This window comes from Hippocampus zosterae, chromosome 20 (genome assembly GCF_025434085.1).
Source record: "Hippocampus zosterae strain Florida chromosome 20, ASM2543408v3, whole genome shotgun sequence".
Lineage (NCBI taxonomy): Eukaryota > Metazoa > Chordata > Actinopteri > Syngnathiformes > Syngnathidae > Hippocampus > Hippocampus zosterae.
Window position 1 is genome coordinate 2,253,903 of NC_067470.1, and position 26,370 is coordinate 2,280,272.

At 47.8% G+C, this 26,370-nt stretch overlaps 2 protein-coding genes across 5 annotated transcripts in view; one reads left to right on the forward strand and one right to left on the reverse strand.

Moving 5' to 3' along the window:
- Positions 1 to 5,771, forward strand: part of LOC127593305 (cadherin-10-like) — a 36,504-nt gene extending 30,733 nt beyond the window's left edge. Inside the window, exons 8-12 of the mRNA XM_052054660.1 lie at positions 922 to 1,058; positions 1,232 to 1,353; positions 1,840 to 1,957; positions 2,032 to 2,283; positions 2,897 to 5,771. Of these exons, the coding sequence (XP_051910620.1) occupies positions 922 to 1,058; positions 1,232 to 1,353; positions 1,840 to 1,957; positions 2,032 to 2,283; positions 2,897 to 3,399 (1,132 nt within the window). The 3' untranslated portion in view covers positions 3,400 to 5,771. The remainder of the gene's footprint in view (positions 1 to 921; positions 1,059 to 1,231; positions 1,354 to 1,839; positions 1,958 to 2,031; positions 2,284 to 2,896) is intronic.
- The window catches only part of drosha (drosha ribonuclease III), a 68,407-nt gene continuing 46,174 nt past the window's right edge, over positions 4,138 to 26,370 (reverse strand). For 3 of the 4 annotated variants that reach the window (XM_052054638.1, XM_052054637.1, XM_052054639.1), the window contains exons 25-32: positions 25,781 to 25,938; positions 21,026 to 21,131; positions 18,048 to 18,189; positions 16,104 to 16,186; positions 14,127 to 14,230; positions 12,083 to 12,175; positions 10,888 to 10,934; positions 6,237 to 6,605 (exon numbers count right to left, since the gene is read on the reverse strand). In XM_052054638.1, coding sequence (XP_051910598.1) covers positions 6,475 to 6,605; positions 10,888 to 10,934; positions 12,083 to 12,175; positions 14,127 to 14,230; positions 16,104 to 16,186; positions 18,048 to 18,189; positions 21,026 to 21,131; positions 25,781 to 25,938 — 864 coding nt within the window. In that variant the 3' untranslated portion in view covers positions 6,237 to 6,474. Of the gene's footprint in view, positions 5,625 to 6,236; positions 6,606 to 10,887; positions 10,935 to 12,082; positions 12,176 to 14,126; positions 14,231 to 16,103; positions 16,187 to 18,047; positions 18,190 to 21,025; positions 21,132 to 25,780; positions 25,939 to 26,370 lie in introns of those variants that run through there. The other variant, XM_052054640.1, reaches the window with a different exon arrangement.

Sequence of the window (26,370 nt, forward strand, 5' to 3'; positions counted from 1 at the left end):
CTAGCCGCCCCGTGGCATTTTGGTGTCGGGGGTGGGGGGAGCTGCCTTCTGTCACGAGGGGCCTTATTTTTATGATGAGGATGACGAGCGAGGTTTCAGGAGCCGCACTCGTTTCTCTACTTTGAATGACTGTAAAGAGGCAAAACTGAAAAATGCAAAGATGTTTTTTTTCTCTTCTTCTTTATTTTTCTTTCTAACGGTTAAATGTTGTTCAAGAGCCTTTGGGTAGATGGATGGATGGATGGATACGGAAATAAAATATTAACACCTTCGCTTACCTGAAGTCAATTTTTGCAAATTCGGAGGCGTATTTTTTCCTCCTCAAATGAAAACAAAATAAGTGCACTGCATAACTAGCTGGTGCGTGTGCGTGTGTGTGTGTGTGTGCGCGGGCGGTAATTGAAGCATCCTGTTTTGAATTTGCAAGCGTTTAAACGGAGGTGGCGACAAAGTGTTGATGAAGTCTTTTGCGTAGCTCCACTTGGACTTGTAAAAAGCAATTTGCGCCCTCCTCAACAAACATGGCCTCTCCTTTCAAAGATGACTCCACGCAAACAGTCTCTCTTATTTTTTCCCCCTCCTTCTTTCTTGCTTCTCCGCTTGAAAATCAGCAGGAAGAAAAGAAAAGGCGAGGTGGTGTGAATCACATTTAAAGGAACCTTAATATGGAATAAAGGGACACTTATTTTGTGTTTTTTTTTTTTCCAAATACAAACTGTGAGCTTGCTCAGTGGAGGAGTGGAGTGGTTAGCACATTCTCCTCGCAGCTCTGAGGTTTGAGGTTTGAGGTTTGAATGTCATTTTGCTCTCTGCGCTCTGTAAATTAAATGGCAATGTTTTAACCAACCTCGTGGCCAAAGTCAGCTGTGCAAGACTCCACGAACTGGATACATGCCTCCTTTACCTTTCTCCCACCTGTAGGTACTCAATCGACCGGCGCACCGACATGGACCGCGTGTTCGACGTTCACGCCATCAACGGCTCCGTGTTCCTCCTGCGGGAGCTGGACCGCGAGGAGAACGCGTGGCACAACATCTCAGTCGTTGCGTCCGAATTCAGTGAGTCAATGCGTGGTTTCAATACCTCCCCAAATACTCAATTATTAATACGGTGCATTGGTGACTTGAGATAAATGGAGCGGGGTGTCAATTAATCATACATTTTGGCAGCAGGGCTGAGCACCTATACCCAGAAAGTAGTGTGAATTAAATGTATCATATTGCTGCTGTAGACAACCTGCATCAGATGAGCCGCGTGGTCGTCTACATCCGAGTGCGAGATGTCAACGATAACGCGCCGACCTTCGCCACCAACTACGAGACATTCGTGTGCGAAAACGCCAAAGCTAATCAGGTGGGTGCGCCGCACTCGCCGGCATCCTTGTGGTTACTTACACGTACAGGTTCTCAACACGACATGCATGAACATGATAGCGCCTACCTTGGTGTCATTGCGTTCTTGGAGGCTCTTGGTGTAGTTGGCACTGGCAGACCTTGGTCTTTTGCTTGTGGAAGAAGAAACAAAGCAGCGGAGTTAGAAAATAAGAAAAAAAATGGCATGTTTTTGTTTGCTTCAGTAGGAATCTATTTTCAAAAAGCCGAGTCTGAAAAAAATCATGCTCTTGAATTTGTGATGAAAAAGGCATTGAGGTAGAAATGTTCAGCGTGTAATTGAACAAAGCAATCTGAAAAAATACAGGAAAGATTAAAAACTTTTTTTTTTAAAAAGAAGTGGACCCAAGGTTGATCCTTGAGGAACACCTCTAGTCACACCAACACCAAAGTCTTACGCAACTTTTGGTCTTACCACTGTTCTTAGCCATGTTCTTTGTGGTGCCAGAGAATCCAGACGGTGAGCGCCACGGATCCAGATGAGCCGGTTGGAGGACATCGCTTCTTCTTCAGTCTGGCCCAGGACGCTAGTGGCAAGGCCAACTTCTCTGTTCGCGACAACAAAGGTAGTCTGCTATCCGTCTTCTCGTATTTCCCGAACCGACCTCGTTGTGATCGTCGTAATCTTGCATGGTTTCAGATAACACGGCGTGGATCCTGACGCGGAGGAACAGCTACAGCAGCCTCCTGAAGAGCGTCTACCACGTGCCTGTGGTCATCTCGGACAGCGGGAACCCCGTGCAGAGCAGCACCAGCACGTTGACGGTCCGCGTGTGCACGTGCGATCGCGAAGGCAATATGAAGCTGTGCAACGCCGAGGCGCTCACGGCCAGGGCCGGGCTGAGCACCGGGGCGCTGGTGGCCATCTTGCTCTGCGTCATGATCCTGCTCAGTGAGTACAGAGCGGACTCGTTTCACGGCTTCCTGTGTTGACAGCAGCCGCCATTTGGTTGGATTGTAATTTCAGTGTGGTCTGAATCCACGTTTGTACAATTGAACCTCACAGCGAAAATGTTTGAATCCGTAATTTAATTTCCAGGAAAGCTCTTTCCCACCGTGATAAATTTAATATTATTACGACAAAAAAAAAAAAAAAAAATACTAAAGCTGCAATAGCACCTCAAAAATTGGGGATATACAGTATTTCACATTATGCAAGTGTATACTATATGTCCCACATGCTGTTCTACTGAGCGATCGGAATTTCAACGCAGCAGATTGTCAAATAATAATAATAATAAAAATAAAAAAAATCTGCATAAATATTGATATTGTGCGCTGTAGCCGAGCAGAACGAAGCTGTTCCGTGTTTGAGTCGCACTCATCAGAGGAGCGCTTTGTTCCATTGTGATGTTAAGCAGCAGCAGCAGCCTGACAAATCCATAATGCATCTTGACGCTCGCTCGCTGTACAAAGTCCTCAAAGATCAGTGGCGCTCTCGCCACATCAACAAGCGCCCCTCGGGACTCCAAGCTCGCTCTGAGTTTGTCGCGTTTTGCCCGCAGTGATCGTGGTTCTGTTCGCCGCCTTGAGGAGGCAACGCAAGAAGGAGCCTCTGATCATCTCCAAGGAGGACGTGCGGGACAACGTGGTCAGCTACAACGACGAGGGCGGCGGCGAGGAGGACACTCAGGCCTTCGACATCGGCACGCTGCGCAACCCGGAGGCCATCGAGGACGGCAAACAGAGGCGGGACATCGCGCCCGAGACCTACTACCCGCCCGTCCGCCGGCCCGCGCCCCCCTCGGCGCGGGACAACAACGGCGACGTGCGGGAATTCATCAACCAGAAGATCCAGGACAACGACTGCGACCCGACAGCGCCGCCTTACGACTCGCTGGCCACGTACGCCTACGAGGGCAGCGGCTCGGTGGCCGAGTCGCTCAGCTCGCTGGAGTCGGCCACCACGGAGGGCGAGCAAGACTACAACTACCTGAGCGAGTGGGGGCCGCGCTTTAAGAAACTGGCCGACATGTACGGCGCCGACGAAAGCGACCGGGATTCCTAACGATGTCTCGCCGCGTTGGCTGGCGAGAGGACATTCGAAGAACCTTTTTGAGTGGAAGTAGGCCTCGTGTGTCCCGTCTGCTGTTAGGGCAGGGGTGTCCAAACTGCGGGGCCATCCTGCAGCGGCATATCCTCCAAAAATGCTTTCATTACAGCTCATGACACTATTTCACAGAAGAAAAATAACAATTTGGTTTTCGATAGAGCAGGGGTGACTGAACCACGTGTTTTGTTTTTACGGCACATAACGACAAATGATATTTGACACACCCGGTCAAAAAAGAAAAAGGATGGGGGTTGCAACACGCCTTAAATTTATTACTCAAAACAAAACCTCAATAATAGCAGATGAATTGAAATAACTGATATGGATTACAGAACGAATATTTTTTTTTTAGATGATTTGTTTTCGAAAAAAAACATGTAAACCCCTTTTTTTTTTGTTTATGACACCTTTATTACGACAAAAATTAAGACAACCCTTTAAAAAACTTGTTACACTTAATAAATTTCACGTTGAAAATGCAAAAATGAAGAATACAGCAATGTAACTCCCGATTGCAGAAACGCACGCTGGTTGCCATGACTACCGTTCTTTTTCGTCTTTCATTTTGAAGACAAAGACGAAGAACGGTAGTCATGGCAACTAGCCGACGCATCACCAACAAGAATTTACGGCACCAAAAGTCGCAGGTATCCACCAAGATTGGTACAAAAGTCTTTTTAAACTAAAAAGAACAACTTGAACAAGGTTATTTAGCAGACGTTTTGTCGTCCTCGCGTGCTGCCAGAGGGGAGAGCGCGCTCCGCTCGCATTAAATTCTGAACGCAGACTGTCATCGGGAACTCGTGCACGTGTACGGCCTGCACCGGGATCCGTTTTAGGTGCCCTCTAAATAACCAAACGGCACATTTGAACAACATTCGGACTTTCTGAATGCCGTGAGTGAAACAGTGCTGTCGGAGGATATTTCCCAAACGCACCCCACAATGAGAAACCACGGATTTGTGGAGCGTGGGGTGCGTTGAAAGGTTTTTTGCGCATTGAACAAAGACGAAGAACGTCAGAATGGTTCTGCCATGCTTTCAATTTTCTGTCCACGGCCCCCCCAGGAAGAAAAAAGTTTGGACACCCCTGTGCATTGGATGTAGGCCACGCCCACACATAGCTACCATTGTTTTTCTTTGTTTTTCTTCCTGCGACGGACGCTGTGAGCAGTGGCATACTTTCAATGTTTCTGCGACAAAGTCCCGCTACATATATCGTGATCTTCTGCTTGTGTACGCTACATGATACAATACACTGTACAGCCACTTTGTCTTTGTCCTCACAGCGCCACGCCCCCTAGCCTTCAGGAAGTGGTACTGTCGTCGTCACGCTTGAAAAAGGCGCCAGGAGCGGCGGTCCACTTTTGTCACGTCAAGCGGGCGGCCAAAGCCGACAAACGTTTCTCTCCTCGATGTCATCTAAAGAGCTTAGCTGGTCTCTTTTCAGACAATCGAGCAGGAAAATTCACTCCTGGGTTGGACGGAGGCAACCGGACTCTTGTCGAAGACGTTTCCACTTGAATCGAAAAGACTTTTTTTAGTTGTATTTTGAGCTGTGGAGTCCTATTGATGTCGCTAGTTTGGGATCGAACGACTTCAACAACCAAGACGTTGCCTCCGTTCAACATTTGCGGATGACCGTGAAGCTACGTCGGCGTTTTGCTTGCGTGGATTTGATCCACCGGGGAGCCCAGTCCACACTGATGATGGAGTTTGGAGATGGTTTTGGCACAATGGGGGAAAAGAGTCGGACACAACCCGCTCTCATCGAAACGGTGGTTTGTCTCGTTTCCTTTCAGCCCCCCCCCCCCAAAAACGCTCGTCAACGAGGCTTCTCACCTTTGACGTCGACAGCTAACAAGGAGCTGAAAGTACATTCTTGGCTCTATACTAGCAAGTGAGAAAAAAAGTGAAAGCCTTACAGAGACGTTCCGATCCAACCACCTGACGGATGACGGAAAACCGGAAGGACGAAGCAAGCGCGTGAGCGCCTTTCACATCCGTCACACAGCCAAGCGACAGAAAGTCGACGTTTTTACGTGGAGTGTTCAGCACGTGGTCATTTTGGTCCCCCCGCCCCCCCCCCCGCGCTCTCCTGTGGTGGCGCCATCAAGTTAGACGTGTGCTTGTCGATGTGTAGACGCCGTTGGGCCGCTGGTGACAAACGTGGTGGAGTCTCTGTGAGCGTAGAAGAAAAAAAAAAAAAATTGTCGGGAGGGCTCGCCGTAGCCCGGCGGGCCCGCCGCCTCCATCAATTCTGCTTTGTACAACGTGACATTTTGTACTGGATATTTATATGACACAATTAAATATCTTCAAAAGGTGCTTCCTCTGGTTATCCGGCACGTGTTTTGTCTCCAGGCGAAACAAGAAGGCTGGCGAAATTACACGACAAACAGGCTAGAAAAAGGCCTTAAAAAAAAAAAAGACGGTATCCCTTTAGCATCTCTTCTCACTCTCGCGCTGTCAAGAAATTGGGAGACTGGTCATATAACATCACTTCAAGGAAATAAAAAGAAGACTCCCGCTCGCACAGTCCTCCGAGAGGCAGGGCGTACGTTTGAAAAGGAAATTAGCCAATGCTTTTTTTATAGATCCGGAAGCTTCTTCGACAATTAGATGACCTCCAAATTAAACTCATCTTGACAGCCAATCGGATTCGGCAGGGCAAAAAGGGAACAAAAAGGAAAAACAATCCCATTTGGATTATTAAGGGGATGAGTGTCAAGATGTGAGACAGATGGCGATGGCGGCAGCCAACGTTAATTATTGACTTGATTTGCAGACAGCTTAATTCGAATTTCATTTATTTACTTTCACATTCAAGCTTTAAAAAAAACACACCAAAAATAAAAAAAAGTTTTTGTCTTGCGGGGAGCGCTCGCTCCTGCTGCGCTTTCTTCCTAGCAAAGACGACGAGCGCTCCGCATTTCTGTCTTTGTGCGAGTCTCGTTAGGTTTTTTTTTCGGCTTCAAAGTCAACGCGGCGTGACAAACCGTGTCGAAACCGGAAACCATCTTCCGCCGCCTCACTTCCTGCCGACGTTGGACTCGTCGCCGTCCTTCTCCTGGCGCTCCCGCTCCCGTCTCATCTCCTTCAGCTCCTGCCGGTACTTGCGCTCAATGAAGCGCTTCTGATGGGCCATCTGCGGGAAGTTATCTGTCGCGGCGGGAGAGAACAGAGAGATGAGGGAGTGACCCGAGAGGAACGTGCAGAGAAAAAAAAAATAATAATAAAAACATTTAAAAAATGTAATATATATATATATATATATATATATATATATATAACTCATCTTATATATATATATTTTTTTTTAATAATAAAAAATGTATTAAAAAAACAAAACAAAAAAAAAAAACTATGGTGAGGAGTGGCTGTTTAGCGGCGCTCTCACTTCGGTCCAGTGAGCGAAAAGATTGGTGGGAGGCGCCGCCGCCACGTTGTTCTTTGGTGAGGAATGACGGCGTGAAATTAAGACAAGCTTGTTTGGTGTCAGACATCATTAAAAGGAGCGACGACTTCTTTATGAGATGCGGGGGCGTCGTTATAACCAACTGTGCTTTTCGATAGCTTTTCGCTATCTGGGCCTTCAGATCACATGACATCATGGTGAATTAAAAAAAAAAAAAAAAGTAAAATAAAATGGCACCCCCTCACGAACGTGTGTTTTATTTGTTGCAGAGTGGTTCCAGTTGTTCGACGGGGCCTGTCTGTCTGAATTACTTGAATTTAATTTTCATTCAAAATATTTTGGCTGACAACCAATCGAGGGGTGTGAGCCCGTCTTCCGCTTCATGTCAGCTGGAAAAAAAAAAAGACTCTCCGGGCTCACCTGCTTGTTCATGAGGACGAGCACTGGAGAAAATGAATGAATGAGAAACGGTTTGGACAGTCGGGCTTCCACACGGAAGGTCGCACTCCAATTAAATTGACCCGAATGTCCCCCGCCAAAATTGCTGGGTGAACACATGAATGTGTGTACTTGAGAGCGTTAAAGGTGAAAGCGGGGTCGATTCCGGTGAGCGCGTTTTTCGTGTGTGTTTTTTTTTTCCCTTTGACGGCGTGACAAGAAGTGAAGTGGGCACCGCGGCTGAAAAGACACGCGCAAGTTTCTAATTTGCACTCTGACCCCGCTGGAGCAACTCGACGCTCAACAAAACCACCGGCTGGCTATTCATTCCGCTCGCCGGCGCGGCGAGTCGCTCGTCTCGCGAGTCGCGGATACCGCCGGCTGCCGATATGCAAATGAGCCCTCTGTCATCGTGGTGATGACTTAAGAGGGTGGGGCGGGGGGCACTTGAATGACGCAACGCCAAAGCACAAGATGACATGTTGACCACTCCCAGCTGTCCGTCACTCTGAAAAGACCGCGCGCCTCATCCGCATGCCGATTAACCTGACAAGTGACATCCGGAATCAGAAATACAGCACAGCTAGCCTGGAAAAATCAGCTGACCACTCAACACAAAGCAAATGGTTCCGGAATGTCCACACAGGAAGTCCGGAACTGAGATTCTCACCCTGAACTTTACAACTGTGAGGCAGACATGCTCATTCCTGTCCTAAAAAAAATAATAAAATAAAATCATCATCCTTCATTCCCATCCGCACACAACCCAACACGCGACATGACAACGGCCAATTGAAAAAGTGTGTGGGCTAGAAAAAAAAAACTCGGGCTAAGTCGCCGCGTGTGCCCATCTTAAGACGAGAACCGCTCCGTCGTTCTCCGCAAGCACCGCTGCGCGTCGGTCAACACGCCAAACGTACGACAAACAGCGATGAAGGGGATTCGTTTCCACGGCAAACAAAGAGCGATCCTTCACGCTCGGCTTTGCTCGCGTTACATCAGACCCTTTCATCTGGAGATTAGGAGCTTGCCGGCGAATGGAGCTGCCTTGGAGCTAGCGCTGAGACGCCGCCCCTTTTTCTTTTTTCAACCGTCATCGCATTGTCGGTAAAAGAGCGGGCGGGCCGTGAATGGGAGCAGTTTAAGCCTCTCGTGGTTTTTTTTTCTTTTTTTCTTTCCATGTGGCCTTAGCCCAAAGGGTGCGCGCATGGAGCCCGAAGGGGCCCGCGGAGCTCGTTGGAGCTCCCCCTGGCTGCCAGAATGACTTGCTTACCTCGCCACGCGTTGCCGATTTCATTGCTCTTTGCATATTTGGCCACTCCTCACCTACTCCGGATTATGGATATCAATTCTTCGTTCATTCCTATTTTTTTTTTCCTGCCAAAAATGGACCTCAAAAAACAAAAAAAATCCATAAATTCCACAACTGCACCTACCTCGGCATTCTTCGCCAACCTCAGCACACTTTGCCTACCCCTGCCGTTCTTAAAACTTCGCCAAGCTCGCGGCGCTCTTCGCACCCTTTGCACCAGCTCGCTTCCTCGCGCCTCCATTTGCTTGCACACATGTTGCTGTCGGTCCGCGGCCCCGGTTAACATTTAATTCTGCCCTGACGTGTGCAGGCAGCAGACCTCAAAACGCCGTCTGTCAAACGGATGAGATGTGGATCGGCGCCGCCACCGGTCTATCGGTTGAACACACGCGCGCACAAGCACGCCGCGGCAAAAAGAGGGAAAGGTCCATTTAATGAGCCCGCGGCTGTCGGACGCAGCTCGGCCGGCCTCTTCTTCATCCTCGTCTTTTACCTTCCGACATGGCTGCAGTCACACATTTCCTGTCAGCCTGCAGAAAAGTGGACGGCTTAAATAATACATGGAAATGAATCCTGACACGCTCAACGGCGGCGGCGGCCCGCCGGCGGGAATGTTTGGGTGGATCCGGCGTGCGAGATGAGGCGGACGTCAAGTGTGCCAAGAGGAGCCTGGCGAAAGCGGGGCGGCTCAATGACACCAGAACTCGTGTCCTTTGATTAGGAACGCTGATGCGACACATGACACGCAGGCCTCAAACACCGGGGGCTCGAGAGGACTTGATGAGTCAGGATGGGAAGATCACCCACACACAAACACGTAGGGAGGAACGAATTCTTATCAGCACAGTACGGCCACTCGTCTTCAGCGGTCCAAATATGTGCACTGATATCCTTGAATGATACAAATATGTCCTCGAGGGATACGCACACGATGATGTCGCGGCCGGAACATGCTAGCGCTAACGTAAACATCTTTGAATTATGTCAATGCAACCACTAAAACGAAGCAGCAACAGTTGCGCAACAAACATCTTTGGCAACATGCTAGCAGCACGCGTGTGCTGGAGCCGAATCTCACAAACAACCACAGCTGCAAAGTGCAAACGGTATCAATCAAACGTGGCTTGAGGCCTCATTGAGCACGACAAATCCAATCAAACCTTGACCTCCGTTTGGGGCCGCGCGCTCACCTGCACCTCATTACGGACTCACTGTGTTCATAATTCAAAAGAAAGAAAAAAAAAGGATGAAACGTATGACATCATACGTTCATTCTTGCTTCCATCATGTAATGCACTCCATTAGGCACTGGGATGGAGTCCGCTGGCGTGAGGGTATTTTTCAAGCGCTGTATTGGAGCGAAGCGATTTGTTGGCTCGGAAGCCAATCCGGACAAGTTTCAAATCCCCACTCCTCCTCGGTTTGAATTTTGAAGCGCCAACACGAGAACGAAATCCATCAGGTCTCGCGTCTCCAACGACACAAAGCTCAAATTTAAGGAAATTTAACAGCAAGTACGGATTGCATTTCCTTAGATGCAAAGGTGGATTATTTGAACTACTTGAGTGTGCAGTGAAGGACGCATTCTTCTTCTTCAAGATGGGGGAGGGGGGTGGGGAGAAGAGACCGCTGTGAAGGGGACCAAAAGATGAGTGGCGAGCCCCGAGGGTCCCCGAGGGCTTTCAAACGCAAACATGCAAACTGAGTACGGCCCGCCAACACAAGAAGCGCGAGCGAGTACAAGCACAAGCACGGCCACCGCCACCGACGACATGAAAAAACATCGACACGCCGCCCGAGGCTCGGTGGTGGCGCTCCAACAGCAAAGCCCGATGGTGTGCACTTTGCTCTTCACGCATTGTCACTCTGATACCACATCGAGTATCTTGATACCGCTACTGAAACGATAGCAAAAAGCTAACCTCGAGAGCGCGCGCAACGATATCATCGCTGCCAAAACAAGACGGAATTTATTCACTGGACGGCTCCTCAAATGCAACCAGCGGGCGACAAAATGACTCGGCACGAAATAAATCACGCTCGCAGGTTTTGGCAATTGGAAAAAACAGTCGGCCTTTGAATCGGAGATTCGAATCGTCGTTGCTTTAGGACCAAAAACAAAAAGCGCCGCTAGCTCGAGGCACATAGTTGGAAAGCATTGTCGCCGCAATTATTTTTAATCAAAAATAAGGTGTGGTATCGTTTTGGATAGCAAGGTATCGTGGTACTTTTTAAGTAGTCGCACATCGTGCGGTCCGACGCGCTTGTGTACTCACATTTGTTCAGCGCGTCCATGGCAGCTCCCATTTCCGCCTGCTGGATGCTGCAAGAAAAGAAAAAAAAACGTAGAGGTAAGGTCTTTAGCATATTTTGCCTTGAAGCAATCTTAACCAGAGGGCGGTGGAGGGCTTCTCAAAGGTGCTTCTCATTTGTTTGGAACAATGGCAGCGAGCGGCGCCGGCGGCACAATCAGGCGGCTTACGGGCCGCGCTTGATGCCCGCCATACGTTTTGATTTTTGCAGCCTGGAGGCTTAAGTTCAGCACAAAGAGCCAAACTTATCGAGCACATGAGCTTCGCTTTTGGGGATTTGCTCAAGACACGCCGACGTATTCAAGGTGCATTCAGCCGCTGTCAGAGCTCCAAACCCGAATTTGAAACCTTAACGCGACTTGAAACCCCACTCATTTGAAATCATAACCCGAGTTGGACCTGGCTTGAAACCCTAAACCAGGCTCCAAACCATACTTTCAAAAACACAGGCAAGCTTGAAGCCCTTAATTTGAAACCCTAACCCAGACTGGAAACCCTGACTTGAAAACTCAAATTTGTCTGGAAACCCTAATTTGAAATCCACGTCCCTAAAATTTTTTTTATAATAATTCAATCGCTAAACCCGGCTTGAAAGCACAAGTTAAATACTGGAACCTGATTTGAAACCTTACCGTACCTTACCTTATTATTTGAACGCCTTACCCAGAGCTCGAAAGCCCAAATTTGAAACCCGAACCCAGACTGGAAACTTGGGCTAATTTGTGCGGCCCAATCAAACTGAAACAAATTGGACCCCACCTCCCCCCGGTCTCGAAACCCTAATTTTCTGAATTTACAACAGCTCCGCGCTCTCACCTGCTCGGAAGTAGCCTCGCCGCCTGCTCTCGCCATCTGCCCGCCGCTCCCGCTTCTCCATAACGCAATTTATGTCAAATCAATAATGGATCGATTCATTTTCATTGTGCATAATGTGTCTCCCGATAGAATCGGGCCAACAAGAGCTTAATTGCTGCAATAAACGCCGTCGATGAAGCGCCGCCGTTTTTCTGCGGCACATTAGGGAAGGAGACGGAGGCGCGAAGGGGAGCCGGGAGGAAGTCACGTATGCAGGTCACAAAGAAGGAAGTCTCCAGTCTTTAGGACTTTGTGGGGTCAAGGTTCGGATGCAGCGTCCGTTTCTCAGGCGGGTTGTGCTGACCTGGGTCCTTTGCCGCAACCGATGCGCTCGCCTTTGAAGTAGACGGCGACGGTGTAGGTGCGTGCATGCGATGGCCCCACCGTCTGCAGCGTCCTGAAAAACACAAAGAGAAAACACGGTCAGATGACAAAAGAAAAAAAAATGGCTTGAAACGCTAATTTTAAAACTCATCAGCGGTATTAAGGCCCAATTCAAAACCTTAACCACAGATTTTGTTTGGTAACTCGAAACCCCACCTTCATGCACTAAAATCTGGCTCCAATCCTAATTTGAAACCAACACTTGAAACCCTAATTTGCAAAGCAAACTCTGATTTGAAACCCTAATCCTTGACTCAAAGCCAAACCATCACATAAAACGCAAATTTGAAGCGCAAGCTCCATCTTGAAAGCTAATTTAGAACCACAAGTCTTATTTGAAACCCTATTCATATCTTGAAATCTCAATTTGATACCTTAATTTGAATCCGTACCCTTCTTTTAAACCCTGATCCCGATTTGAAACAAACTTTTTGTTGCAAACCGAAACCCCAATTTGAGACCCTAAAACCTTACTTGAAATTATTTTGAAACCTAAGCCTCACGCGGGCTTGAAGCCCTAACCCTTGTTTCAAATCACAACCTTGACTCGAAAACCCGACTTTGAACCCGTTGCCCTGTGCATGTTTGACAGTCGCCGTGGCAACAAATAAACTTGGAAGGTAGCAGTCCCGTGTTTTGCTGCCCTCTTGTGGCGTCTGTAGGCAATTAACATAAACCCTCAGTCCCGAATCCATCTCAAGTACGGCGGCACAAACGACATCCGGTGAACTAAACGAAAACGAGGGATGATGGCGCTAACCTAAAAAGAAAAAGAAAAACAAGGAGTTGTCAGCCGCACTTCTTGCGCGGGGGAGCGGGCGTTGAACAAAACCGATGTTTGAAATGGTTCCATTTGCATAAACAGGCGCCGCGCGCCCGCCGGAATTTTTCACGCGCAATTGACTGATTGGATCCATTTTTAATGCAACCTGGTCACTTTTGAGGACTCGTCAATAATTCACCTCCCGCTGCAAACGAGACGTGCCGAGAAGTCACCGAGGCGGGCGTGCCACGGTGAGCACCGCGCCAAGCACAAAGAAAGTAAGCAAGGCCGACACCTGCTCCAAAAAAAAATAAAAAATGAAAAGGCTTTCCAACTCCAACATTTGTTTCAAAACAGAACCCGTGCTTGAAACCATATTTTAAACCCAGACCCTAAATCGAAAACCCCATTTCACTACCATAACACTTGTTTGAAACCCTAACACCGTCTTGAAAGCAAAGATTGAACTCCTTTGAAAATCGAACACTTGTTTCAAAACCTAATTTAAAACCAGACCCCTGCCTTGAAACCAAACATTGAGATTATAACTCTAGTTTAACACCCTAACCCTTCTTTCAAGCCTCAATCACGGGCCAAACCCAAAGTTGAAACGCTAACCCTCTTTCCATTGCAATTCAAATTTGAAAAGCTAATTCTACGTCCAAAACTTAACCTCCGACTTGAAACCCGACTTTGAAACTACAATACCGGCTATTTTGAAACCCTACTTTGAGACCCAAACCCGAGTTTAAAACCGAACTCTTTCGAAACCCCAACCAAGGCTGGGAACCCACACTTGATTTGGATTTATTTTTTTTTCTGCCTCATAGCTGATCAGACCCAGCGAGAGTAAACAGCGATGTTCCGTCGCCATGGCAACATGCACGGCCCGATGGCAGCACTTGGAAAGCGTCGCTTTTCTCAATCAACACTTTTGCCTTGACATTTCTGTTAAAGGCTGAGGGCCTCCCGGAGGCGAGAGGGGGCATTTATTTATCACAACCAACGGGGACTTCTGCCACACCGAGGTCCTCTTAACACCGTCTTCGTAACCAGTGACGAAGACGAGGAGGACGTGAGTGATTCCGCTGTTCGTTTATGAAGCTCCAATGTGATCCTGACGCAACGCGTGGATGATGTCATAATATCGAGTGCGTCTCAGTGCTTTCGATACGGACATCTTGCGGTGCGAAATCCTTACTTGTAGAGCGGAATGTCGGGTTCCTTGCCCTCCGTCCTCAGCGTCAGGCAACACTGCTGCAGCTGAGATTTGGGGTCGTTCCAGTCCTGGTTGAGAATAAACTCCTGCAACAAGACCGAAAAAAAAGGGTTGGGGTGGGGGGGGGGGGGGGGGAAGAGGCATCACAAACAGGCTCTTTTTTCGAGATGAAAACAAATCATAAACTCCCCACTTTGCTCCGGCTTTTATTTCATTTGTGCCCCCTTCCGTGAACCCCCCCCCCCCACCTCACATCGAGCACTCTCCATCCGGTCTCGGTCGCTCGGACAAATCACAGGCTACTTAAGAAAAAAAGCCAATCCGGGTCCAGAAATAAAAAAAGCGGCCTGGAGTCTCCCAGGTGTGCCGCCCTGATACATTTCCCTTATCCAGGGGGGACTTCTAAAAGCTCTTCCATTAACAGGGAAGCAGGCTTGTCATAAAAAAAGAGCGACTTTGAATCCAGAACTGTCCGCTCCTATTAATTTTCTACAAAGAGTGCTTCTGCTGCCTGCTCTCTCGCTTTATTGCCCCCAACCTCTCAGAGTCTGCCTGCGCCGCACTTTGTTTCCCTTTTTCTCCTTCCCACTTCCTCATCTCTTGGGGCGCCGGCGGTAGCGGCAGTAGCCCGCGCCTAGCAATGTAGCCGTTTCGCGCGCGGTGCACTCGCGCACCGCGCGTAATCACAGAGTGCGGGGAAAACGAAGAAGTCATTACAAGGGAGGGCCCTTCGTTGCGTCTCTGTTTCCGCCCAAATTGGATGAAACGCGAAGGCGCCGCGCAACTTTTTCTCTTGGAAGTGGAAATGAGGCGGCCGCGACGCAGCCCGTCCAGAGTCGGCGATTCTCCCCGGAGAGGCTTGCCGAGCCGGCAATTAGGCCGGCACATCAGACCGCGGCAGAGGCTTCACAAGAAGACGCCGCCGCCGAGTCAGCATGCGGCGCTTTGTCCCCGAGTCGCGTGCGAGGGATCGCGCGGCTGCCACTGCGGCTGTCCAACGCCGATGCCGTCAGCCCACGTTTCTGCTTTGAAAGGCGTGTTGAATTCGTCTTTATTGTTTGCGGGTTAAATGCTAAATATGCTCACGTGGTGAAATCACGGGACAAATGTTTGGTTTAGGTAAGTAGGACATTACAACCAAAATAATAATGGAGGATCACCGTGCTAGTGTTAATTTTTGACTTTCTGTATATTTACTACACAGGAAAGCTTGATGCATCAAACTATGCTGTGTTGGTTTTGGGGGGGGGGTTTTGTGTTTTTTTTACCCATAGCCCCTTTCAGGAACTCACATTAGCGGGAGACAGGCACATTCCATACTGCCGTTGTGTCTTGACGCATTCTTATAATTCGATGCGCAGTGACATCAACAACCAGGGAAAACGACAACAGAAAGGTTTTTCCTTTTTAGTTTAAAAGGACTTACCAAAACTAGAATCCCAATTCTTCCATTTCTTCTTCTACTTTATCTTAGCAGTTGGCAAATACATTTGGTGCATTACCCCCACTTTCTTTCCAATGCTGGTAATGCACAAAAAAACGATTTTGCCAACCACCAAAACAAAATGAACATGTTGAGGGAAATTAGGATTCAGGATTCCAGTCGGAGCTCTAATTTTATTATATAGTTTTCCCATCCTGCGTCAGAACCTCCCACATAGTACAAGGGGAAAAAAAACGCAGCTTGTCTTCCGCCACGCGTGGAAGCGGTGTTCTGAATCAATGGCAAAATCGGCGACTAACAAGCCAATCGCATCTTCCCGACACCGTCGCGATCCCCATTGAGGATGACGAAAATAACGATCTCAGCGCCACACGGAGTCTTTGCGTCAATGCTCGCGCCATTAGGCCGGCGCCATTAGCCCCCCGCCCCTCCCTTCCCCCACCTCGCCCAATTGGTCTCTCTCAGCGGCTCATTGATCAGGCGCTGGTGGTGGAAAGCCATCAATAGGCGCTCACCTTCAGTCGAGGGAAGAAGCAGACGTTCATGAAGGTGTGCACGAATTCCAGGTCCTTGTCAATGTAGAGCGCCGCGATGAAAGCTGCAAGACAGCAAAGGATTTTTTTTTTAAATAAATTTTAACATGGATTTTCCTGGAAATCCCACCGTATTTTTGCCGTGAAACCTGTGACGTCACCACAACTGCTCCAATCAGTAATTGCGGTTTAAGAACTGTCCGGATGTTCAATCGTTATACATCATAAAAACGTGAACGGGTGAATTTGTGAATGGCAAAAATCGGTGGATTAAGTGGAACTAGTCTGCTCAGCACTTGTGCTGCCACTTTAATGCGCCCAGAGAAGTCAAAAGTGAAAAGGAGCTCAGTCGAAGGGTGCGGCCTATTTGAAATGAAAGCAGCATCTGGCCATTAGCCGCCCCGGAGAGGAATGATGGGTAATATTGGAGGCGGGGCCGCCGTAGCCGTGGGGCGCCGCCGTTCATATACGGAAAAAGAGGTGCGCTCGTTTTTTTTTTTTCCGCCTGTGATGACCCTCGCCTCCTTCCCGCGCTGCCAATTACGACGGCGGCCTGACGGCGCGATCTGAAAGGCAAGCGATTGGAGGAGTTTTGTTTTTATCTTTCCCATGCATCACTGATGGCTGACTTTCTCTCTCGCCGCACTCGCCGAGGAGAGAGATTGATTCTCAGCATGCTTGCAAGCACTTGATGATGACCATTGGGGCTCTTCACTACATTACCGATTCTAGAAATAAAAAAAAATTAAAAAGAATGTATCTATACACAGTGGAGGCCTGAGTAACTACATGAAAGCAATATTTTTTTCCAAAAAGGTATCAATAGTAACAGTAATAATGCAGTAAAAATAATCTGATCTGAGATTCATATACAGTAGTTCCTTTCACAAGGACCCAAGTATAGGGATGACATGGCATGATGAAGCGATCCAAAAGTGGGGGAAGCATTAAGTTGTTTTGGACAGGGAATAAAATAAGAGCGCCTCAGCAAATTAACACAAGAAAGACAAAGTATTTTTAGACAACCATATCATTTGTGCGATTGCTCTTTGCATGCAGTCATTTGTCCAATTGTAACTGGGAAGCGGCACGACTAATGACCGTTGTTGACATGACGTAAGTCCCACACGCGAGCTGTTAAAAATGAAGATTTAACGACGCGTCTCGTCGGCAGCCTCAATTGGGCACTTGTTTGTCCGCGATTCACTCGCCCCATCTTGTTTATTGTGCCAGCCAAATCGTTTTGAGTCACACTCCAGCGACAGCGGATTGGAAAGGAAAATATTGAGCAATAACGAGCTATTTAATTAAAAGCTATTGAATGCAGACGCGTAGAAGCCTTCCAGAAATGATGAAGTAAAGTTGTCACTTGGAAATCCTTTTTTTTCTCCTTCTTTTTCTTTAATTGCTTCCAAATGTGTCGAGCTGTGCTTATTTGAACATATCGCTTTTGGTACTCAATCAGCTAATCAATAAGTTATTGAAGAGGGTGACAATTTCTGAGACATATTGCAACCGCTATCAACAACTACACGAGCACGCCATCGATTAGCCGCAACATTTTAGCTTTGATTTTCAGGGCAACCACAGCGGCCTTCCGAGATTGCTTCTCTTTTTTCAAGCGTGATAAAACCGCAACTACTGATGCTACTCGCTAGCCCGTCTATGACGTTTTGCATGTTGTGTTAGCATCAAGCTAGCGGAGAGTCTAAAGGCAAAGTTGTGCAGTTCTTTTCCAATTCATACAGAATTTGTGTGATTAGCTTGACTGTAAATTGCAATTTTTTGCCAAATCCAGTGCTTACATGAGCAGCTGTGAGATATTTGTTTATATTTCCACCTTTAGGGTTGTTCAACGTTGTCTCCCTCCTGTTTACGTTCAGACTGCAAAACCGCCTTCGATCGTGTGCGTGTGTTTGCACGTACACTCCAGCAAGTCGGCAAGGGTCTTGGTCCGGAGCGCCACGGGCCGCTTGGTTTTGTCGTTGGTGATGGCGAAGTCCTGCATGCCCAGCTCCACCGCCACTTTGGCCTGCGTGCGGTTGTTGACCAGCGAGCTGCGCAGAAGCTACCACAAAACACAAACGCACAGTTTTAACGCATGCGGTTGATTGCGAAACTAAACACAGTGGTATCCTGACGTGAAAGGGACACGATGTACAATTTTCCCTTGGCGTTGCAAGCCACAATTTCATGATGTATATCGCCATCGTTCATTAAACAGCATAGACAGCCAAACGCAAAATGAAACACTCAAAACGAGCATGGAGGACACTGAACTAATCACCACTGGAACCTTCTTAAAGGAAATTATGAGTTGGCGAGTGGTTCCTCGACATGCAAATGGTAATTTGTCTTTGACTCTTCTATCCAATTCACATCAACTGTACGCTTGAATCTATTCAGATACAGTTTGCCGATGACATCCGCATATGTATCGTGTTTATTATTTAGATACAGTTGTCACATCCACTGCGGCTGCTCTTTTTGCTCAGACTCATCGCCTGATGAGCGAAGCGGGAACATAAATATCTCGAGATTCTTTGATCAGTTTCAATCTTGAGCGTTGCTCCTGTCCAATTTGCCGTAGTGTAAAATGTCAAGGCAATTACGACTGAGCGACTCCACTTCCAGCAGACGCCGCGCGGGCGTGGGGCCAAGAAACAAATAAATGCCGCTGTTTTATTTACTTGGAATAACTTAGGAGGCTGTTGGAAAAGGACCCTTTTTCCCGTTAATTTCTTCATGAATCATGCATGAACCTAATACAACCATCTACCGGTGGTATGTACGGTTGAGCATGTAGGAAGGTGCTGATGCGTCTTCTGATTGCCGAGCCTGAGTGGAGATTATATTTCAATACATTAAATAGGTGTTTGAATGCAGCTATGTGGCATCACAATCCCATCCTGTTTCCACAGATCATGCTCGAGCTTAATTCTCCACCTGTGGCAAATTGAGGTGACTGGATGCTACCGTCATCTTCCTTATGCCTACACATAATTAAATGTTTCAGCAGGAACAACAACAAACAACAACAACAAAACCCGCCTATCACTCATAGCAGACGACGTGTCGCTCTAAAGCAGCCACACCCACCCAAAGCCCTGGTCCATATGCAGATTTTTTTTTTTTTTAAATGCCCCTCTTGCTCTTCCATCTCTCTCTGGTTGATGTGCGTGCACTCATGGGCAACAACGAGGCGCTCTAAAGTGGCCACCCCAGCCCGAAGCCTCAGTCAACCAACTCGGCCTGAATTCTGCGAAATTCTCTGCCGATTTGGCCCACAAAAGCAGATCGAAGCGTGACCGCCTGTCAGGTTTTGGTACCGACCGGCTTCTGGATTGGAAAACGTGCGCAACGGAACAGCGGAATAACGCTCCACGTGAAATAATTCATCACGGACAGAAATGGTAATTCCCCAGTAAATGTTTCGGGGAGATTGCGCGTCGCTCTGGTAAATATTGCATGCTTGACTTGCGGCAGAGCGGACGGCGTCGTGTTCCGCCGGCTGAGGTACAACATCCACGTCCCCAAAAGGAAAAAAAACACAAACATGTTAAATATAGCTGCAAGATGAATACACAGAGGGAGGCAGTGGGGGAGCAAACAGAATGCAAAATGATGTGAAGCTCTCTCGCTATGACTCGCGCGCACGTGCACACGCACACACGCACACTAGTTGAATAGGCGCTTTTATTGAAATGCATTTCAGATGTAGCTTATCTCGATTGGGGTGGCTTGGCTGAGGCTATCGGGCCTCTTAATGCAGCCTTTCAACAAGGCTGACGTCACGCCTTTTTCCATCTTCCAACAGGGCTCTTGCTGGCTGCTTTCAGCACACTTCAAACGCCGCAGCCTGCAGCTGATAGTCGTCGTCGTCGTGAGAGTAAAAAGAGAAACGCTGATGCTCGCCAGAAAAAGGAGGAGCGGGGGGGGAAAAAAAAGAAATCATAAAAATGGCCTCGCGCGCCTTTCAAAAGGTGCGATCGCTCGCTTTTGTGCCAGGCAAAGTCGAGGCGGTTCGCTTTCTCTCGTAGTCACTTGACAGCCTCGGCAGGCAAAAAGTGCCGACAAAGACGCGCGACTGCAAACCTCGGGAGGCTTCTGTCCCCGCGACAATTAACGAGGCACGTGAAGGTAAACACCGCATGCCGGCGAGGAAGAATGCTTACCCGACTGACAATTTTGGACTGAAAAGACTGACAAGGAGTCGAGAAGAGATGAAAGACCACAAAAAGCTGCGATGTGAAAAAAAAAAAGCATGTTTGTGTGTGGGGCAAAGGTGTCACAAAAGCGCAAGTGACACCTGATTTCAAAGCGAATAAGCCCCCCTTCACTGTTGTTGCAAATGTCTGACGGAAAAGTTCAACGCATCCGTCATTTCAACCAAAAAGTCGGCGGCTGACGGCTGCAGAGACATTTGTTCGCACGCGTGCAGGAACAAATGTTTTCACGCGCGGGAAGGGCGTGCGTGCGTGCGTGCGTGGGCCTTTCACACTGCCAGGGATGCAATGTCATCAGACATCGCATCGACAGACCGACTTTTGGATCTCAGGCGCGTATCTAGTGAGCAAACATATCGCAAAACCCCACAGTGTTTCTCATCATCTTCCTTAAAGGGCAGCCACTTGGAGCTTTGGCTCCATTGCGGCTTATTGACCCTCGGCAGTCAATAAGTAGGCACAAAACCTTTCAAAAACGCTTCCTTCCGATAAACGTGCGGAGTCACGCCGAGTGTCGCTGACTCAACCAGAATACCCTGAATGAAAAAATGCGCCTGGGATCGCTTTGTGTGAGGCTACGAGGCCTGGCCGATCCCTTTTGGAAGCGACCGTGCTGCAAAAAAGCCAGACAAAAAATAAAAATAAAATCTAAACACCCAACGGGTGCCGCTCTCTTACTGTAAGGTGTCCCTCGTGGTGGTCGGGGAAATGGATGAAGAGATACTCGGTGGCCACCAGCTGCATGATGGAATCCCCCAGGAACTCCATCCTTTGGTTGTGGCCCCTGGAACAAGAGACGGGAGACGGCACATGGCTTCAATGTCCAATAGTCATAAACAACCAAATGCAACTAATCGGGTGGCCTTGTGGGGAAACCGTGACTACTCGCAGACTTCTTTTGTGGGGGAAAAACTTCCTTCTGACTTTGGATTCAAGTCACAGTGGAATCAGGGAGGGGTGGGGTGGGGGGGGGGGGCGGAAAAAAAAAAGTCAATGAAACCAGCAGGCGCGCGAGAAGAAACCTTCTGCTTTTTTCACAATTCCGGAAAGGAAGACGTCTGGCAGCGCGCTTCACAAGCAGGCAGGATGGACGTGCGGCTTGCTGCTCCCGCTGCTGTACTGACCCCCCTCGCATCCCCCATTAAACACAATGATGCAGATGTAAGGTAGCTTGCAGACAGCAGCACAGCAGTCGTCCATCCGCCCATGTGAGGGTTGAGAGAACAGGATGCGGAGGTGGAAGAGGAGGCTGACATCAGAGAGAGTGAAACATATCAGAGGTTGGAGTTGGCTTTCTTGTACCTCCGACTTTTTAGCCAATGTGAGCTACTTCGACCATTGACAACCACTGTGTTGAGACAGATCATGACGGGCGCCGCAATGATTATCCATTTCTGATCGACAATAATGTATCTAAAGGTCTAACCTATCCCGTCAGCAGAACAATGATTTCATTTACGAAAGGCACTTTTCTCCAGGTGGGCATGGAAAAGGGTCTCCGCCCAGCTCATCTGTGAAATTTGAGCGTGGACCTAACTGCAATGACGAACGGATGCCAGTAGATGGCAGCACTGCGTGGCTTTGGATGACAGATCAGCGCAACGGATGAGGATTAGCTGGCGAATACGACTTGTCACTTCGATTATGAGAGCGAGAAATGCCGATATGTAGCAAGTTTAGGCAGCTCGCATCCGAACTGGGTGCTTGGAGGGTGTCAACGGAGTATGCGTGGAGGTTGGTTGGACAAAGTTCTGTGTCAGAATTGTGAGAAAAGATGACGCCGATCATGTAGTGAATGGCCAAGGCCGCATGAAAAACAGACAGTGATGTTCAAATGGAGTCACGCGGTGAGTCGGTGTTGCTCACGGCCGTTTCTTAGTTGCAGATCTGTCAATAAATTATTTAGCCATCAAAGGTCCTTTCTCAATCTTGTTTTACAATTGGAGGTGTCACAAAAGGAAAAAAAAGAAAAAAAAACTTTGAGTCAGTCAGTGTTATGCTTGACGTGTTCTTGCTTTGCTCACTCCTCTGTCAATGGTTTTTCCCGTTTACCTCAGAAAAGGACATGTAGCACTCACTGACCTCCACATTTTTTTTTTGAATTGTACAGATTTTTTTGAAATTGAATTTGACAACAAATAGTTGGGTTCCCGTATACTTGCCACGTCTTTCATGAAGTCTGATAAAGTCCATTATTACTTTTTTAAAAACAACTGATTTTTCCTCAGGGCCACATACATTTTTTTTTTAATTAAAAAAACAGCTCCAAATGATTTCTTTAGTATCATATCAAAGTCCCCCGCTGAGTCACTCCTCGCACTGGGGGTGTGCTCAAGATGCAGGCTTCCTATTTGCAACGTCTGAGGAAATTCGATCATTACTTTTTTAATTTCAATCAACAGATATGTTTGACATTTAACTGTCATCCCGTCACAGTGACATTTCTTCTTCGGGGAGGGGCGCAAATTCACACACACATCAAGGTGTATGTAGAGTTATGGGGGTGGGGGGGGGGCAGATTTTTTTTTTCCCCCGCACCATAGGAAAAAAAAATTGGGGAAGTTGTACGACGAAGTGGTTTGGGTAACACTGCTTCAGAGGATGGAACTTTGTCACATCCATGCTACAATGACTAATAGTCGAGTGGAGAGGAAGGCGTGGTGGTTTCTCAAAGCGGCGGCACATTTCCTCAGCAACAAGAAGAAGTGTAGGCGAACAAGTAGAGGAGGGGGCCGGTGGGGAGGAGGGTGTTGTGACGAGGCGTTGGAAGCGAGGGAAGAGGGAGGTCAGAGAGGAAGGCTTTGCTGCGTGAACACTCATCCTTTGTTCACTGGCACAATGCGGCACCGAGCTGGAGGGGAAAGACAGGGACCAAAGTGCGGCAAACAGGAGAAGAAGATGACAAAGAAGAAGGAGAAGAGAGCGAAGAAGGACAAGAAGAAGAAAAAGAAGACGGAGAGCTGTCTAGCAAACTATCTGGTATATGAACAAACTAATTAGCATACGAACTAACTAGGATACAAACAACCTAATTGGCACACTATCAAACTCAGAGTTTGTTAGTGGAATGGGTTTCTTTACGGTCGACCCAGGCAAAGTATTATTCGTGAAATCTTCACCCCCAAAAAAGTAACAACACGACAAAATAAACAAATCGCAAGGCTAATTAGCTAACAACCAATGCAAACATACCCTTTGTCGCTTTGTGCTACAATGCAAATAATTAGCACCGCAGCAAAGTTTGCCCCAATCCTATTTTAACGTTTAAATCCACAATATACAGAAGAACATTTTCCGAAAACTAGGTTGGTTGCCAAGTTGTCAACACTGACTGTGCTATGGTAACCTCGCTCCTCTCTGTTCGTCAACTAGCGACGCCGAATCAGGATTGGATTGAATTCTGTCATAAATGATTCCGCTCAAACGTTAAAATATATCATTCCAAAGGCATTTTGAGGTCCGCATGTTAGCTAGGCCTTTGGAAAAAAGTTCTCCCATGCACTGGATCCCATCACGATCAAACCCGCGTTCTAAGTACGCCACCACTGTGTGGAGACCAACGCCGCAAGAGATGGTGAAATTGGTGCAACGCTGCCAAGCTAAGAAGTCGAGGGGCCGCCGCTCCACGGGGTCACCTCCCACACTCGCCATTTTTTTAGGTCACTTTTTCCTCTGCGCCAGGCGAGCGGTTCAGAGGTCAGACGGCGTCCGGGCTCCTCATCTGCTGCCTACCTGATTGTCTGACCTTTCTCTATCTTATCTCACCTTCTACCTCTTCTTCTTCATCTTCTGCTCAGCTTTCACTGCAGCTCGACCCACTTTACGGTAACCTTTGCTCTTTGGGGAGGTTTGCAGGCTTCGAGAAAATGTCCTCTATTTAGGTCGAGCTACCTTGAGCCAGTGTAGTGCTAACGAACATCAAGAAAACACAGTGAGCAACAGCCTATGTGTGGTTTTCAATTCACTGACTCACCCTATTTTTCTGTTGGCTTTGAAAAAAAAAATCAAATAAATATCACGCAAAGCCAATGAGAACAGCTGAACTTGATTTTTAAAACAGTGGCAGATGTGTGCTGAATTCCATTTAACGCGACTTTGAATGTGGAATGGTCAAATGTGAAATGTCATATCGCAGTTATAAGAGGGTGTGCACACTTGCGCAACGACTTTCTCTCAGTTGTTTGGATTTACTTGCCCTCTTGAAACAATTTTGCTGGTTTTGCAGGTTATCGTCCCCTTGATGGTGGAAGGGGTCTTTTTTTTTAATCTCACAAAAAATGGCAAAAGGGGTGTGTAGACTTTTTATCTCCCCTGTATGAGATTGTTATTGATTGATTTTTTTTTTTTAAACACAGACTTGTTATTTCTGTGGACGCTCATGCTAATTGAAAACAACATTCAAAGCTAGGAGCAGAGATAAATCAACCTCAACAAAGGACACATTTGATTATCATTTGCTTTTTCTCTCAATGAAAACCAATCAAATTTTTGTGAAAGGAAAATCTGAAATTTAATTTTAAGGAGCAAGTCAAATAATGAGCTCGGCAACACAGATTAATCGCGTAAATAAGAAACAATATGTTCTTGCGGAAAGTAAATCGCGCTGGAGGCGTGTTGCGCGTCGCGGTAGCGAGGTAAAGAAAAGCAACCAATTACACCGGCGAGCGGCCATCTGCCAATAAGATTTCAGGTGTGTTGCTAACGCTAATTTGCTTTAGCTGTCAAAGTCGGGACGGCGCGGCGAATTAAGCATCCGTCGTGACACAAACAAGCGTGAACTGTCTCGTTATCAGCGTTCCAACGCACAACGCAATCCACTCGTGGTAACAAGCTGGCGCACAAGGAAGCTTGTTGATCAAGGAGTGGGGTGGGGTGAGTGGGGGGGGGATCAGCGCCAAGAAACATTAACAGTGAATAATCATAGACATAATCATTGGCAAACGCAACGTACAAGTGTATTTTGCTTACCGTCGCAACACAACAAAGACACTTTCACAGAGCGAACGATGACAATGCGAGATAAACGTGCCCCGTGAGATGATGTGGCAGCGTTAAAATGGACAGTGAATGAAAAGCATATTTCATGTGGTGCTGCGCAGGGGGGGGGGGGTCGAGTACCACTCAGTCAAAAGCGGCGGGGAAAAAAAAAATGTATATTTCTGTCCAAATGAAAACAATCTCAAGAGCCTTTCTGTCCAATCAGGAGGCAGATGACACAATTGTGTATTCTGGCGCCTCCATTCCTACGTGAACATGATGTTTGAAATCCTTCCAACATGTACATTGTGTTTAAAAAATATGCTCTTGGAAATTGGTGCGTGTTGCACCGGACTCGGCCTTATCGTGTTTGGGCACGAGACTGGGCTAGTTAGCATCCGCTTTGCCTTTGAATAGCTCGACGGTGTACTTTGACGGCTTTGCGATTGCACTTACAGTGTGAGGTGGTTGAAGCCCACCGTCCGCAGCGTGAAGGCTCGGGCCAGGAGGCGCACGTGCGTGAACAGCACGCCGATGGACTCCTCGAAGTTGGTCAGCTTCTGCAGGACGGGCGACGTCTCGATGAGCTGTCGGTCCGTCAGAGGCTCCTGGACCTGGTTGGCGTTATATCCACACACAAAGTACACCGAGTCAAATGTCACAAGTAGAATGACAGTCAAGTCCGTGGCGAGAACTAAAGACTACTGGAGGAATGGGTAAAAATCCATCCATTTTCTTATCCTCACAAGGGTCACACGGGGCTTGGAGCATTTCCCAGCTGTCTTCGGGCTAGTAGGTCAGGGACACCCTGAACCGGTTGCCAGCCGATCGCAGGGCGCACATAGACGAAACAAGCATCCACAATCACAATCGTGTTTTTGGAACGTAGGAGGAAACCGGAGTACCCGGAGAAAATCCACGCAGGCACGGAAAGAACATGCAAACTCCACACAGGAAGGCCGTAGTCGGAATCGAACCCCACACCTTTGCATTGTGAGGCTGACGCGCTAACCAGTCGACCACCGGGTGAAAATCACCAGAAAAAA